At 33.0% G+C, this 15,332-nt stretch overlaps 1 protein-coding gene across 4 annotated transcripts; it reads right to left on the bottom strand.

Annotated features, from left to right (window-relative positions):
* Positions 1-935: 935 nt before the first annotated feature.
* On the bottom strand, positions 936-13,654 carry Hcs (holocarboxylase synthetase-like protein). 4 transcript variants are annotated; one of them, XM_076432332.1, is made up of 17 exons: positions 13,495-13,654; positions 11,623-11,833; positions 10,925-11,061; positions 10,658-10,828; positions 6,787-6,940; positions 6,656-6,721; positions 6,281-6,475; positions 5,790-6,084; positions 5,228-5,362; positions 4,806-5,132; positions 3,590-3,941; positions 3,111-3,293; positions 2,667-2,799; positions 2,219-2,379; positions 2,017-2,131; positions 1,522-1,735; positions 936-1,260 (listed from the first exon to the last, which is right to left on the bottom strand). In XM_076432332.1, the coding sequence occupies exons 2-17, from the start codon at positions 11,777-11,779 to the stop codon at positions 1,092-1,094; spliced, it is 2,964 nt and encodes a 987-aa protein (XP_076288447.1). In that variant the 5' UTR covers positions 11,780-11,833; positions 13,495-13,654; the 3' UTR covers positions 936-1,091. The 4 variants fall into 4 exon arrangements, with proteins under 4 accessions (XP_076288447.1, XP_076288450.1, XP_076288449.1 ...); XM_076432335.1 differs by lacking the exons at positions 10,925-11,061; positions 11,623-11,833; positions 13,495-13,654 and adding an exon at positions 8,412-8,494 and having other exon boundaries at positions 10,658-10,776; XM_076432334.1 differs by lacking the exons at positions 10,658-10,828; positions 10,925-11,061; positions 11,623-11,833; positions 13,495-13,654 and adding exons at positions 8,412-8,494; positions 8,584-10,651.
* Between the last annotated feature and the right edge of the window lie 1,678 nt (positions 13,655-15,332).

Genomic DNA, 15,332 nt, shown 5'->3' with positions numbered 1-15,332 from the left:
AGATATATTATCGCGCAGACTAGCGAGGTATTACTTACAATATTTCTCATTTTTCAAATACAGTTTTATATTCTGGTGCCAATCGGTCAAGTTTATTATGACCTTGATTAAACTTTTGTAAAAAACCTCAAATTTTATTAACAGTGAATAAATGATTATAAAATCTGCACATGTGTTTTTGTATTGGGTCATTGATGCGAAGTTAATGAAGAATTTTTCCCGAATTATTTTTCTAATAGTTTTCAAATGAAATAGGAGAAAGCGATATGCGTACTTCCGTTACAGAATATATTGTAATATATCTTTTATTGCTTTATGCGGTTCTCTTGTAGGTCGACGTATTTGTTTAAAATGCAGCACTGTTTTTGAGAAGCTATTCTCGAGAAGAAGTAAATTATAATAAAAGTTTATTGCAGCCGACAGATAGAATTTACGCATTGACACCTAGTAGCAAAATTCCGCCATATTGGCGCCAGACGACAGCGTTCGTTGGCACCAACTTCAAATCCATATCCATATCCATATCCATCTGTTTTTGCAACCACCGACGAGATATATAAGAATAGATCTATCATCCAATGTATTTTGGCGGCCATCTTTCCCAGCGCCACTTGACCCTCTTATCTTGTCAATTCCTATATGTATTTGGTATTAATTATATTATTATACAGGACTTCGCTTTTATATATATAGATTATACGAATCCTATTCCTATATCTCGTCGGTGCTGACAGCTTTCGTTACGTCTCGTCGGTGGCGCGGCGGTAGGAATTATAATTAAAAATAGCTATAGCCACTGCAGTCTCGCGAATACATAGAATATTGTTTTGATTAGTTAAAGACTGCCATAAATAAAGACCATGCAATAAAAAAGCATGTAGCAAGAGAACATCGTCGCAAACCGCTCTGTTACAAGGGAGTGAAAAGGAATGTAATACAGTTCACACGTTTTATTTGTTATATTTATAAACAGAAAAAGTGAAAGTAAAAAAACTACCTTGTTCACTGATGTATAAAAATAAAAGAGAATAACAATGTATAACTAATGACTGAACAACCTTTAACAAAATTCTTTTTATGTATTACTTCAATTATTTCGGAGTTATAAGCCCTTTGAGTAAATCAAACCTGTTTCCATCAGGATGTACAGTGAATATCGATCCATCTTCGCCACGAACACGTAAATATCCATAATCATCAATACCCAATACTTTAGCTTTCTCTGAACTACCTGTTCGTGATATAGTTACCTCTTGATCACTATAAACATAGAAAATACCATTTTAATACTAATTGTAAGTATATAGAATACAGGTTAATGGGAAGGTTAACTCCTTACAAAGAAAATACATATCTCCCATAATATATATTTTGTTAGCGAGGTTCAAATAAAAATTAATGGTAGTCTACTTTCCTATCTCAATTTTTCTTAAATGGAACTGTACCATATACATATATATTTTTATATCTGTATTATTTGTATATATAATCACCAACTAAACAAAATTTCACCAAACTTACTCGTGATTCCAATACGTATAATAAGCATCCAAAAATTCGTCCATGTTTCCGCTTTGTACGGTGTCCAACCATTTTTCAGTCTCATTAAATACAATAGCAAAATATTGTTCGTAAGAGATGGGTTTTAAGTGCTTATTATAAGTTTTATTAAACAATTTTACCACATCGTTAATACAACAAACAGGTTCGCTATTGAACAAATTCAGTCCAACACCTAAAAACAAGAATCATTGCTTATATTATTGACCCTTAATTAAAAGTACTGTTGTCGATGATTAAAAACGTGGCAAGCAGATATAGTAGAATAATTAGAATAGAATAGTAGAACAATTTCTCGGAAAAAAAGAAAAATTGTTCTCATTATTGGTAAGATACAAAGACTTACATACATATACATATGTATACATTTATGTACATATCTACTCTTATATTGTCGAACATTCTGTGGCTAAGAATTAATAAAAAAGTAATATTTTATACTCGCACATTACTTACCAGCATCACAGATATTAATACCCGATGTTACCGTTGTTTTAATGATTATACCGCCAATTTTAAGACTTTTTCCAATGTATACATCGTTAGGCCACTTTATTGTGAGATCAATATCCTATTATTAAAAATAACGATCGTTAATATTCATTTTTACATGTGAATTTGTTTAGTTTAATTTTCTAGAATATATGTGAAACCAAACCTCATATCCAGGTAACGATTTAACTCCAGATACAATCGCGACGCACATTAAATGCTGCAATAGTGAAAGACGTTGTCCAAGTATCGAATCCGTCGGTATATGCATTTGTAAAGTAAACATTGCACATCCCTTAGGACTTAGGAACTGGTTTTTACCTCTCCCTAAATTAAAATAATTACTGGTTTTTAAGATAGCGCATCTTAATTTCACCTACATTTATTCAATCGTTTATATTATTTTCATATTGGGACGCTGCAACGTATACTTGTAAGTATACAGGGTCTGTCCGGAAAATAATGCGACCACATTTTTTTTTTAAATGTGGTTGCATTACTTTCCGGACAGACCCTGTATATACTTACATATAAAACGTTTATGTAGTTCAAAACCTTGGATTTTAATTTTTTCGTTAATATACTTTACAACTTATACATATGTATGTACACACCGATTCCCATAGTTTGCTGACCAGGGATAACAGCTAAACCATGTTGTAATTGCAGACCATCTGTAACGTTCATTGATGATGCAATTACATCCGCGTATATTACTAAGCGACCTAAATCTTTCGTAGTTAAATTCTGCAAAAAGAATGAATTGTGTTAGATTCAACTACTTAAACATTAATTAACAAAATGTTAGATGCAAGTAATTCTGTGCTTATTTTTAAATATCACTATGCCGGCTGGACCAATAGCTTTCACCAGCTTGAATATTTCCATCATTTGTAATAATATGAACAATTATTTCAATAGTGTCTTATTACTTATTAGGTTTCGGACATACGAAAGGTGAATACATTTTCACGCAGAATTTGATAGTATTATTCCCTTTGTAGAAGGGAATAATACAGTACATAATCTAGTGTAAAACGGTTTAAAAAGAAGATTACCTCAAAGTACTCAATCGTCGAAAAATTTTCGGGACACTGGTGTACCATAATTGGGAGGAACGAAGCCGAAGCTGGTTGCGCACACGTATTACTTCGGCAAAATTGTATTTGTAGATTTGATTGTTTTAAAGTGTCGTTTGATTCCATTCTATCTTTCAATCTGTTTAACATTTCCAATTTCAACTGCAAAACGTAACAAACAATCAGTTATTTCCAAGTAATAATTCTTTTCAAAATTTCAAAAAAATTCTTTTTTTGCTCAGAGTAAATAAGGTCCAACAGAAACAAGTGCAACACCCGTGCTTCTGATTCAGAGGCTCTGAAGCAACTCCACCTAGCAACAAAAGATTAACGCCACACTGTGGCCCCTGTTGTCCGATGGAACTTTTATTTCGAAAATTTTTCTACTACTATCCTACTTTCGGAGTTATCGTAGGTGGCAATAGTCAGTGCCTCACCCTAAATATATACTCGCTTACCTCGTGTCGACCCAAGAAGAACGCTGGCGAATAAGTTGCAGGTACATATGGAGTTTTTTGAAGTTCTATACCAAGATGCACATTTAAGAGATCGTTTAAGATTTCTATCCTGGCAGTATTGCTTTCCTTCAAAGCTTTAAACTTGCTTTCTTCAAGTTCATATTGCATAGGATCCACTTCCAGGTGTATTTGGGAAAAAACAATTTTACCAATGTTCCCCGATGGACTGGCAAGTAAAATGCTTGGAGTATGCCATGTCTCCTCGGTTCCAAGCACGTTTACATTGAATAAATGCGAGTTTCCTTTTTTATCTTTCACATTTGTTGAAGTTGGAGTAGATAAACCAGACACTCTAAACAGATTTTATCAAAACATTTGAACTCGGCGCAACATCGTCGTTGTTTACGTTTCTATTATTTCTATTTAACCCCTTGCCATATCAGTTTTCTCTACAGTTACAGTGTGATTAAAACTCTCCTAAAAATCTTTATCCACAAAAATGTCATAGAAGAGAAAAGAAAATTTACATTTTTTCTATGGCTACATTTATTTTAATGCTTAAATATTGATTATAAAAGCGAATCAAATTTTATTTCATTCAAAAAGAAACGCATAACATTCATATTTGTTAGGCTTTGTTTAAAATCTCCATGACGAGTGTGACTCGTTAAAATACGGCAAGGGGTTAATAAATTAATGCTGCATATAAAACAAAATATGGATTTTCTATTATTATATTTTTGACCATATGAAATATGTATGTCTGAAATACGTATAACGTTATTCGAAATTTTCTGGCGAATCCAGAAACGTATAGCAAGAGAAAGGTGTCAGGACAACCACCTAATCTATCTCCACGCCAAAAGCAATCTATTATTAAAGAGGCTTCAAACTCTACAATCAGCATCGATAAGGTTAATGGTACCTTTGGTAAGAATATCTTGTATTATGTTCGAATACGTATCAAAAACGTACACGTAATCATAATTTTTCAAGGTATTCTGAACAAACGATAAAAGAAATCAATCAAAGATTCATCGGAGAGTATGTTTTTGTTAAAAAAAATAGGAAGCGTCTAAACCTTTGATACACAGTGTATGTAGAACACAATGCAATTTTGAAAGAACGTAAAACAAGCAAGATGCGATTTAATTAATAACCGCAGGAGATTTAATTAGTTTCATTAAATGACTGCAATGATACAGAAAAATCTTACTTAACGTCCTCGTGATCTTGAGAAAATCTCGTTCGTATAGGAGATGCTTGATAACAGAAAATGTGGTGCATCATTCTTACATGTTTCCATTTTCCATATGAAAAGTGAACAAGTTCATTCTCGCGTACTTCCGCGGTTTTAAACGAAGGAAGCAATATATGAAGCACGTCGGAGCACAATGCAAGAAGTTTACCACCACGAAGGATATATTCGACAATCTGATTCCCGATTTCATTTCCAACGTTTCCGCAAACAACAAGCAAAGCCGCATCATCCACCCACATATCATTGCGTGCTTCCTCTAACGATAACGCGGTTATAGTATATCTGTGCAAATGAAAAGGTGATTTTAGGTTACATAGGATTAAAATTGTTAATGAACTAATGTAAATTATCTAACCAAAGAATAGAAGGAAACATACCTAGATGTCCCAAGAGATTTTTCTAATACACTCCTCACATTGCCAAGCGCTATAATACTATCCGCAAATATTAAAACATTTGGTGGTTTAACATTCTGAGATTTCAATTTCTCAGTCACTTCCGTCATGGAACCTCTGTGAAATAAAATGATTGAAGTAATGTACAATTAGGAACTATCTATCAATTTATTGTAGAATACAATAAATTAAAGTGAATGGATTAAGTGAAATTCTTGCGTTGAACCCTGAAAGATATTTAGAGTATTGCTCTCAAGACGAAGAACTGTTTGTACAAAGGCATACAATTATACGGATAAAAGAAAGTTTAAAGTGATAGTATTACAGACTCCTATGGACACCAGAGTCCCATAAGGTGTCAGGTCTTTTCTTGTATCTCGCAAGTACCATGGCGGATTGCAATCGCTAACAAGATTGTAGTAAAAATGGTCTCTCAAATGTAATAAAAAGTTGTGCCAGTCATATACGACTGATGTGGTGCTCAAGGTGTCATTTTTATATGTATCATTATTATTATTATTTACGTTAAGAACACGATACTTACTTGAAATGACTTCGAGGCGGTATGCTTTTACTATCCCTTGCATTGAAAAGAGGTTTCTGTTCCACAGGCACGCTTGTGGCTTTGATATCAATGCATGATGACGGTCGTAATGTGTTGATGTCTGATTCTTCTCTACTATCCAGCATATCAAGCGATTTGCTTGCTGAACGTGACACTTCTTGACGTAGAATAGTCTCTTCTTTGTCAATGTCTGTCGCATTTGATGAATGCTGAGTGTCGTGGTGTGGAATGTTTATCGAATCTACCGTAGAAGCATGACTGCTATTTTCAGTTTCTAAAATAATGTAAGTAAAACTTATAACAATTTATGAAACATAAGTAATTCACAGTAATTTCTAAAAATGTAATTTCTAAATTGATCTTTTATCTCGCGCTTTTGACTCAAGAAATGAGAAGGCACCCTTACAATCCTGAAAACGAGAGTCTACCCCCTTAAGCACTACCTTATACATTAATCTGTATAATTTTACCTAGTGTTTCGGTTGATGCAATCCGATGCATGCGTTCAATGACAGAATCTGTTGCAGTATCGTCCGGGTATATTACTACACCTGGAATTTCCTCGACTTCGAGTGATTTGCATCGCTCCGTTGCTAGTCTAGCATTGTTGCTTAATATTCTTAACTTTTCAACATGTGATTCCCATTCCGTTCTATCTATAAATCCTTTTTAAATCAAATAAAGTATATCATTACGTTACTGACAAAACGAATTTCCGATTTGATAAATAAAAAATGAATTAAAAAATGCATTCCTTTTAAGTAAGCGGCACTCTAATGTACGTACTACAACATTATATTTGCTTATTTGTATAAAATCATTATTTACGTAAAATTTGTTCTTACTTTTAGCTGGCGGTGCATTCAGTATATCGTTGTTGTAAAAACAAGGCTTTCCTGATACCAGAACAGCTGAAAATACAGAAAACTACTTTAAACCGAAAATTATGATTATCATATTCGAAGTCCGTACTTACTCTGTATACGCTTCAGCAACAAGCCGTTATTAATATAACATTGTCCTTCCATAGATGCGATAAAGAATTTTACAAGAGTATCTAAATCTGTCTCTATAATTAAATCGATATTTTTATTTGCCGTCCATGTAATAATTAAACCATATTCTTCAACCTAGAATTAATTTAATGATTTATCTAATGACTATATTTCCATATAGATTCTTATGTACGCATATCAAATACCTGTCAGTTATTATTTCACTAGACTTACAATATAAGTGTTAATAAGCTAGAGAACAATTAATACAGTTGGGTTATATCTATGGTTAGTATAGATCAGAGATTTTGTTACATGTAAATTAATGTGTGTACATGCGTACTTAAGCCTTCGAAATCTTATTAACATATGCATCGACAGACTGACTGCTAAAAGAGTCGTCGGTGACCAACACGCAACTTCCTGATACCAGAGGTGGGCATTATTTGGCGAAACAAATATTTCAAATACTATTTAATATTTTAGATTTTATTTTGCACAAAGAAAATAGTACATATTCTAAATAAGATATACAATTTCGAAAATTAAAAAATATTTCTATCTCAACCATTTGATCCGCAAAATAAAATATTTCTATTTTAACAGTCTGAAAAACGAAATAAAATATTTCACTTTTTGCATTGTTATAATACTCTGAGAGACCGCATAAACGTACAGTCTATCTTATCGTTAAGAAACAATTTACGCTCATAAATGTATTGAATTCGAACCGTTATTTTCAGCAATAATATTTTAAATTGAAATTGAAAATTCAAATAAAATACTGTTTTCAAAAATTACTGCCTCAAATAAATTATTTTATTTTCAAAGTTGTACGCGTACTTTTAAATAAATAGGACTATTTATTATTTACTACTTAAAATACTATTTTCCCCAGCTCTGCCTGATACACCTCATATGCCGATTTGCGAAATATTATATACGCAATTGAAAAAGGAACGATGGTAATTACTTACAAAGAGAAACACCAAGTCAATTTCGATGGCCTTGACATACATACATTATCATAGTTAACGTTCGTTCGACAGTAATGGTGTTTCAGAGTTATTTAAATTGAAATATCTCCTGAACTACTAACTTTTCGACATACATGGGTTAGTACTTTTCCATAACGAATGTCCAGCTGCATCGATTGATGTATTAAAAAATACCTCATTCCATTAAAAAAAATATCAATGACCTTGAAATCGTGTAAAAAAAATGACCTTGAAAATTTTTTCCCTTACACCGTTACATGTGGCCCTTCAAACAGTGTAACTTTATCCTAAGAAGTTTTCTTGTGCAACGAAAAGTAACGGAGATATTTAGGTGTTCTGTTTCTTCGGACTCACCCTGTATACATAGAATAATACCCAGAATGCACAATAGCTTCGTTTATATTTCTTAACCCAATATCACGCAGTGATTATACGATAAGCATAGTTACTTCGAACGTTGACCTTGACAATATATCTGAAGGTCGTCGAAATCGTTGAGGTGTGTCTCCTTGTAAACTATTAAAGAAATTTATAAATACCGATAATGAAATATAAGTACAGCACGCATAACTTTATACATATATTATTACTCAATATTTTATCATTACCTGTTCACGATAATAAAGAGTTAAATCAAAAACTAATTTTCCACTGTGCAATTTTATGTTTGTGTATCGGTTCTGTACCATTCCTAAAAATATATCTGTGTTAGATTAGTCGAGCATAGAGAACTATTTATAAATAAGAAACTAGCACGAAAAGGTGAACATTCGTTTTTACACTTCGTTTCGTGCAGAAATGATCGGAGAAGAGAACGATTCTCGTAGCAGTTCTGACAACTGAAAGAGCAACGTGATACATATGTATGTAAGCTGCTTTCAATCCCTGGCTTCAGGAGTTTACTACAACGCGTGTCTCATAAGCGGTGATTCAGAACGAAGGGCGGTCACTCTATATGAGAAAAATAAGTCAAAAGTAATTAGGTTTATTCGTCACTCATTTCTGTTATAAGGGAATTGAGTTTATAATCTGATCGAATGTGCTTGTATGTGAAAGGTACGCTAAAGTCAACAAAATGTCTATCAGTGACATCAACGCGTGTCTGCGGCAAACAAACAGCAAGAATTTTTCAACGAAGTCGTTAAAAAAGAGTTGAAAACATAAAGTAGTCACTTTTTTTAATTATATATGTATAAAGCTGGAGGACTTACGATTAACTTCTACAGCCTTCGCAAGAAGCTGTGACTGAGAAGAGTAATAAGGTTTGAACTTATTGTTAACAGTAAAACTACTGCGAATAATGTATGTATGAACGTGAAAGTGATTGGTTTGCATTTATTTTGAATATGTTTAAACAAATTTTGGAATTCTTTGTGCAGAATCCCGTAGATTTTGACGAGAAAATTCTGGAAATCCAAGTTTCAATCCTAGGAGTTCAGTCGTTCAAAAGTTATGCGTGTTTAAAGTTCAGCGATTTTTATCAGCGCGTGCTTGTAATACCACCTAGCGGCTGCACTGGGCTGTACTCGTTGAATGACGCACGACGCTCACTACATACTAACATGGCGGTGCCCTTTTATCTGTCGAAAACTGTGGAAATCGCTGAACTGTAAACACGCATAACTTTTGAACTACTGAATTCCTAGAATTGAAACCTCAATTTTGGCGTTTTCTCGTCAAAATCCATAGGATTATAATAACAAAAAGTTCAAAATTTGTGGTCCTCTAAACCGAACATTAACCCAACATATGTGTAAAACCCATCACTATGGCGGGTTTAGCAGTTCTAGTGTTAACTATTCTTGCACTAGCACCTGTTTGTGAGATCTGCTATCACAAAACCAAACCCTGAAAGGGAGTATGTCGTGTTCATGAATAACTAGATATACAGAATGTTCGAATAGATAAGATTAACAGATGGTTTTCCATGGTGAATGAATTTGATGGATCCTAAAATTACGATAAAGCACAAGGGAAACATGAGATTTCTATTTTTTTTTTAAATTTCTTCCCTATTCTGCTATTTTATTTCATGCAAATTGTAATGGTCCTTCGTTTATTACAGGGCGAGGCACCTAAGACTCTTTCACCGAAAATATGTCCTTCGTTTTTAGTAATACAAAAAAATTGTTTCAGGCAGAAAATATGTTTGGTTCAGTGGGGCAATTATTCTGGCGGAGAAGTTCTTTTCCTCTCGGTCATATTTTCCGATATTTCAAGGTCATCGTCGTTTTTTAAATTGAACGACGAGTTGTTCTTCAAAAAGCATAACTTAATGTTGTTCCATTAAAAAAAAAACTGACGATGACCTTGAAATATCGGAAAATATGACCAAGAGAAAAAGAAGCTACACCCAACCAAACATTTTCTGCCTGAAACATTTTTTTGTATGCATATTACTAGAAACAATGGAGATATTTTCGATGAAAGTCGTAGGTGCCTCATGCTTATTTTTATTATTATTATTGTATATAATCTTTAACAAAGCCACAAAGAACATTTTGGCAAAGGAAAAAGTTACTTGAAAAAGCCTTGGGAATCACCCCTATCAAGCAAGTGCAACATTTTTGGGACACTCTATGTATATATAAATTAATTTAGTTATAAAGTTTTAGGTGATTTCATGGACACATATAGAAAGTTTAATGAAATAACACGAGCAATGAAATAGTGCATTTGAATAATACGGTAATAATATACCAGAGAATATCAATATGAATAAAGTACCCCTGCCATTTTAATCTCCTTAACAATGAAAACACATTTACAGTATTTATATGTAAAACAGTTTACAGGAATACAGATTACAATAATATGTATATATTGGTAAAATTACAATATGAACTATTATTACCTTTGTAGCCTTTGTTGTAGAAGTAGGTTTAAAACTATCAAGGTCGGCTTCAACAAGGATATATAATTTGTACTCTGGTTGAAATGAACTCCCAGTAGCGTTGGTTGTATGTAAAGGGAAGAATGTTCTTCCATACTGATACGTTAACCAACTTGAGATATCAACTTTTTGCTGGTAAAATAGTAATTCGTTAACCACATAAATGATGATATTAAATGTAGAATACAGGCAATATCTTTGTGTTACTATTTAGTAGTTAATGCATACTTGAGGATATATAGTGCATAACCTCATATCACCGTGATACCACAACAAATCCTCGAGTTTAGCATTGCTTTTATTCGAACATACAGATGAAGTCATAAACTCTTCACACTCACGATCATCGATCGGGGATTTTGATTCTTAAAATAACAAAGAAAATTTTATTATGATTTGCACAGAAAAAGATAAACTGAATATCTAGGTGCACGATATTTAATTTTTAATGAATTACATGGAGGGCTAAATTATTGAAACTTGGCCGCTACCTAACACCTTTTATGGCCATTGGTTTAAAAAGTAACGGCCAAGTTTCAATAATTTAGCACTCCATGTAATTCATTTAAAATTAAATAGCGTTCTTTTAAACTAATTTTTAGAAACGTTTTTTTCAGTATTGCAACAGGTATTTCTAAACTAACGGACTTGGGCGTATTTTGTTCGATCTCGCAACTTTTTACGGCCATAGCAACTTGGCTCCTGTTTACAGGATGTTTTTGTTGAGATCTGTTTTTCCCCTAACCATATGAATATTAAATATGTGTGTAACATTAACGACGATTTAAAATGTGAAACAAAGATAAACACCTGAAATCTTCGTCTGACCTTTCTCTAGAAGCATTAGTGTTAATTCACTTTAGAAAGTGCTTAACGAGTTTAACTACCAAAGTGTGAAACTGTTGAAATATGTTTAAAAATATTACCTTTACAGGAATCAATTACAAGCGGTTTATTATAAAACATGATCGACGGATAAGTGGTTGCATTTCCTTGAAATAGATTACGTATATGAGCCTTTAAAAACAAGATCCGTCTGGATTGAATCGAGGTGGCTATCGCGTACAAGAATGTTAAAATCATTTTGGGAAGAGTGTGCTCTTTTTAGTGATTGCAATATCACTCTGTCATAAATATCTGGAACAGAAAATATTTCATACTTAGTATATATTCTATCTTAGATATTATATTTAGGGGAAGCAGCTCGGATGACCTTGACCTTGACATATGTTGTAACCAACTTGTTTTTGGACACTGTGATACATAATAACACTGCGAAGACAATTGCAGAAAAGTCGTAACATTTACTGCTGTTTTGGCTAGTTTAGCTTCCACATTTGTGAAAAATAAGTTTTATTTTGATTTACAGAGGTGTGTTCTCAGCCCTTTGCACTTGAATGGTGACTATGTCAGGCACCAGCCAAAATTGCTGTATCATTATTTGAAACAGTTCTTAAATTATTCAATTCTTTTGTATTCTATAAATTGCCAAAAATTCAAATGTATGAGAAAACAAGTTCAATTTCATGTGCACAGTATGAAACAGATTAGATAGAATAATATAATCTTTTAGGTTGAAAGATATGTCATGATTTCGAAATTAAAATTGCTTCGAGTCCAAAGGGTTAAAGTGTTATCAAGGTTCGACTGTATTAATTATAAATATGAATAACCAAATTTTTAAAATTATTTTTAAAAATTGTAGCAATATACCATATCAATACATGTATGTATATAATCATAAACATTTCGATTTTATAGAGAAAATAAACTACTTAACTTAATTAACTGGAATTATAGAAATTTTGGACATCCTTTTATCAGAAATACATATTTGTTAAATTAATTACTTAAAAGAATAAACATTTTATTTCGAAACTATATGGATATGTTTGTTGAAATTGAATTAAAATTACAAAGAAATTACATACGAAACTATGGATGTAATAATATGGAGATTATGTCATGTACTTAATATAAACTTTTATAAAAATATGTAATACCAAATTTATTGGAATTTAAGTACAATAACTCTTTACCATCGCACTTAATAAGCAATAACATTGATCATATCGAAACAATTATGTTTAATTACGAACGAACTAATTACAACAATGTTTCATAAATAAATATGCAGATTTGCAACAATCAAATTGACTGTATTTACATACTTAAATATGGAAGAATAACTTGTATTATTATCTAATACTAAATAAATGCTGCAAAAATCCAGTCAGTGAAATTATTATAAACCTTTCTACTTCACCTACATTTTAACTGTCTACAAATAATATTAACTTAAGGATGTAGATGTAAAAGCTAAGTTATTACGTATAAATAGCTACTTCATTTTGAAATTTTTCACCATAAAATACTTACTCAGCGAGTGAAAAACAATTTGAAAAATTATATACATATTGTGTATTTGAAACAAGACTATATGTAAATATATTATGTATGATCTTGTGTGAAATTAAATCTTTTTTCGATGTTTTACACTCTACGAGCAATGTTATGAAGAATGTCTATGAGGAATGTTAGGAATATATACATATATGTAAGTACATCATTTCTCTCGAGCAGAATACTGTGGGAATATTATATATGCATATCGACGTTTATGTCATTAATTATTAGTTAATGTCAAATATGTATTTCACAAAAAATGTGTCAGAGAGAAATAAGATAAATATCCGACGGCTTTGTAGCGCTTATTGCACATCACTGACAATTCAATTTTTGTCTTATTGTTACGTAGAAAACATCCAAATTTTAAATGAGAATAAATTGTCACATACCTACGTTCAAATAGGGACTACACTTTACACTTTACATACGAAGCTAAACACGAAATAATGCACTATCAGTCAATGTTGTTGCCATTTGACACTGTTTGACACCGATAAACTATGACCATTGATGCCATTGATTCAACCATACATCATAGAAAATTTATGCAGAGACGAAACTCCGGTGCTTTTAGAAAATTCAATTCCATTGGGCATACGTATGAAAGAGTGGTGCCGTTGCCCATATATGGTCTAACAATAAGATTACAACCGTTACAACATTCGTGGAGCTAATTTTCAGTAAATTCTTGCCAGAAATTATTTGGATATTATTTATTCCCTGACACATTATATTTACATTTATTGATGAAAAATCAAGAGTATTGGATATTCATTAGAACAGCAAATGATTCGTGCTGCTTTCCCCGTAAGACGTAATGCAAATTCCGGCACGAATTATTTGCTCTTCCTAAACGTCTGTACAGCGCCATTTCATGCAGCGGCAAAACGCTTAAACTGTTAGCCAAATGTTACCGACAGAGAAGTTCTGGCGTCGGTAACAGACGCCATTTAGCGGTAGATTCGGAACTAAATTTGGCTAACAGTTTAAGCGTTTTGCCACTGCATGGAATGGCGCTGTACGGACGTTTAGGAAGAGCAAATAATTCGTGCCGGAATTAACATGTGACCGTGATCCGTTCGTCAGTTTGACATATTGCATATTTTCAAGCTTCTCGAAAAGCTCTATTAAGTCTTATCAATTCCGCAGAATGCCAGCAAATTGATTTTAATTTTATCCAATCGATACCAGTCTTTTATTATTAATGCAGGCGGTAAAGCGTTCGTCTCTCGCGGACTTGCAGATTTTTATGCAAATTCCAATCTGCATAGATGAATTTATCAAATCTATAATGTATGAAGTAGGAATCGTTATCGTCGATGGGAAAACACGCAGTCGGACTCGAATCAAAATACCTTTCATTTTTGTGAATATGCACGCGTCCTTGCATTTTGCAAATTTGTAATAATGTGAGTCGCTTGACATCGCGCGAGCACTATGTTGGTAAACGTAAACGTGGGAAGCACGAATATGTACACGTCGCGTTTGTTCCGCTTTAAAAGTGAGTTTCTCCGCTGATATTTCGAGTGCATCGAAATTCCGTTCTCATCAGCAGGATGCGATCTTGATCATCTAATTTTTGTTTTGTTAAATATTTAGTTAGTCTAGTCAATGAGTGCTCATAAGGGGGGCGTAGAGGGAAATGGAAGGAACACAATTTTTAACTTTGAGACTTTGTTTGGACTAGTTCGGAGGTAAACATACTAAAAGTCCCTACTCCTAGGAGGTGAGCAGGCTACAGGGGGGCACGGAGAAGTCACCTTCTTCGGTTTTCCGCTTATATCTCGAAAACTATGTGTCCTAGCGATAATACCATTCCATATAAAATTAAAGCTGACAAAATGTGCCACAGAATTGTTTCCATTCACTAATTGTGAAAAATAAATTTTTACTTCACGTTTTTTGCTTTACTTGACTAGCTAACTTTTCAGCATAATTAGTGAACTTTGAGCGCGGATATCTCGGAAACTATGCGAGATAGCAAAAAACTGAATGCAGTCAATATTATGGCACATTTTGTCAGCTTTGATTTTGTATGGAGTGGTCTTATCGCTAGGACACATAGTTTCCGAGATATCAGAGCTCAAAGTTCACGAATTGTGAAAAATAAATTTTTGCCTTATTTGACTAGGTAACTCTTCAGCACAATTAGTGAACTTTGAGCGCGGATATCTCGGAAACTATGCGAGATAGCAAAAAACTGAATCCAGTCAATCTTATGTCACAT

Source organism: Lasioglossum baleicum, chromosome 10, assembly GCF_051020765.1.
Source record: "Lasioglossum baleicum chromosome 10, iyLasBale1, whole genome shotgun sequence".
NCBI classification, from domain to species: Eukaryota; Metazoa; Arthropoda; class Insecta; order Hymenoptera; family Halictidae; genus Lasioglossum; species Lasioglossum baleicum.
Note: the sequence above shows the minus strand (reverse complement) of the source record. Positions and strands in the feature narration are given on the sequence as shown.

What these genes read in the sequence shown, in the direction of transcription:
- Hcs (XM_076432332.1), bottom strand. Translation starts at nt 11,779, where the DNA reads ATGATTTTAACATTCTTGTACGCGATAGCCACCTCGATTCAATCCAGA. An exon ending in TATGCACTATATATCCTCAA is followed by an intron (nt 10,829 to 10,924) that starts GTATGCATTAAC and finishes CTATTTTACCAG; the next exon opens with CAAAAAGTTGATATCTCAAG. An exon ending in CGACGATTGAGTACTTTGAG is followed by an intron (nt 2,800 to 3,110) that starts GTAATCTTCTTT and finishes TTCTTTTTGCAG; the next exon opens with AATTTAACTACGAAAGATTT.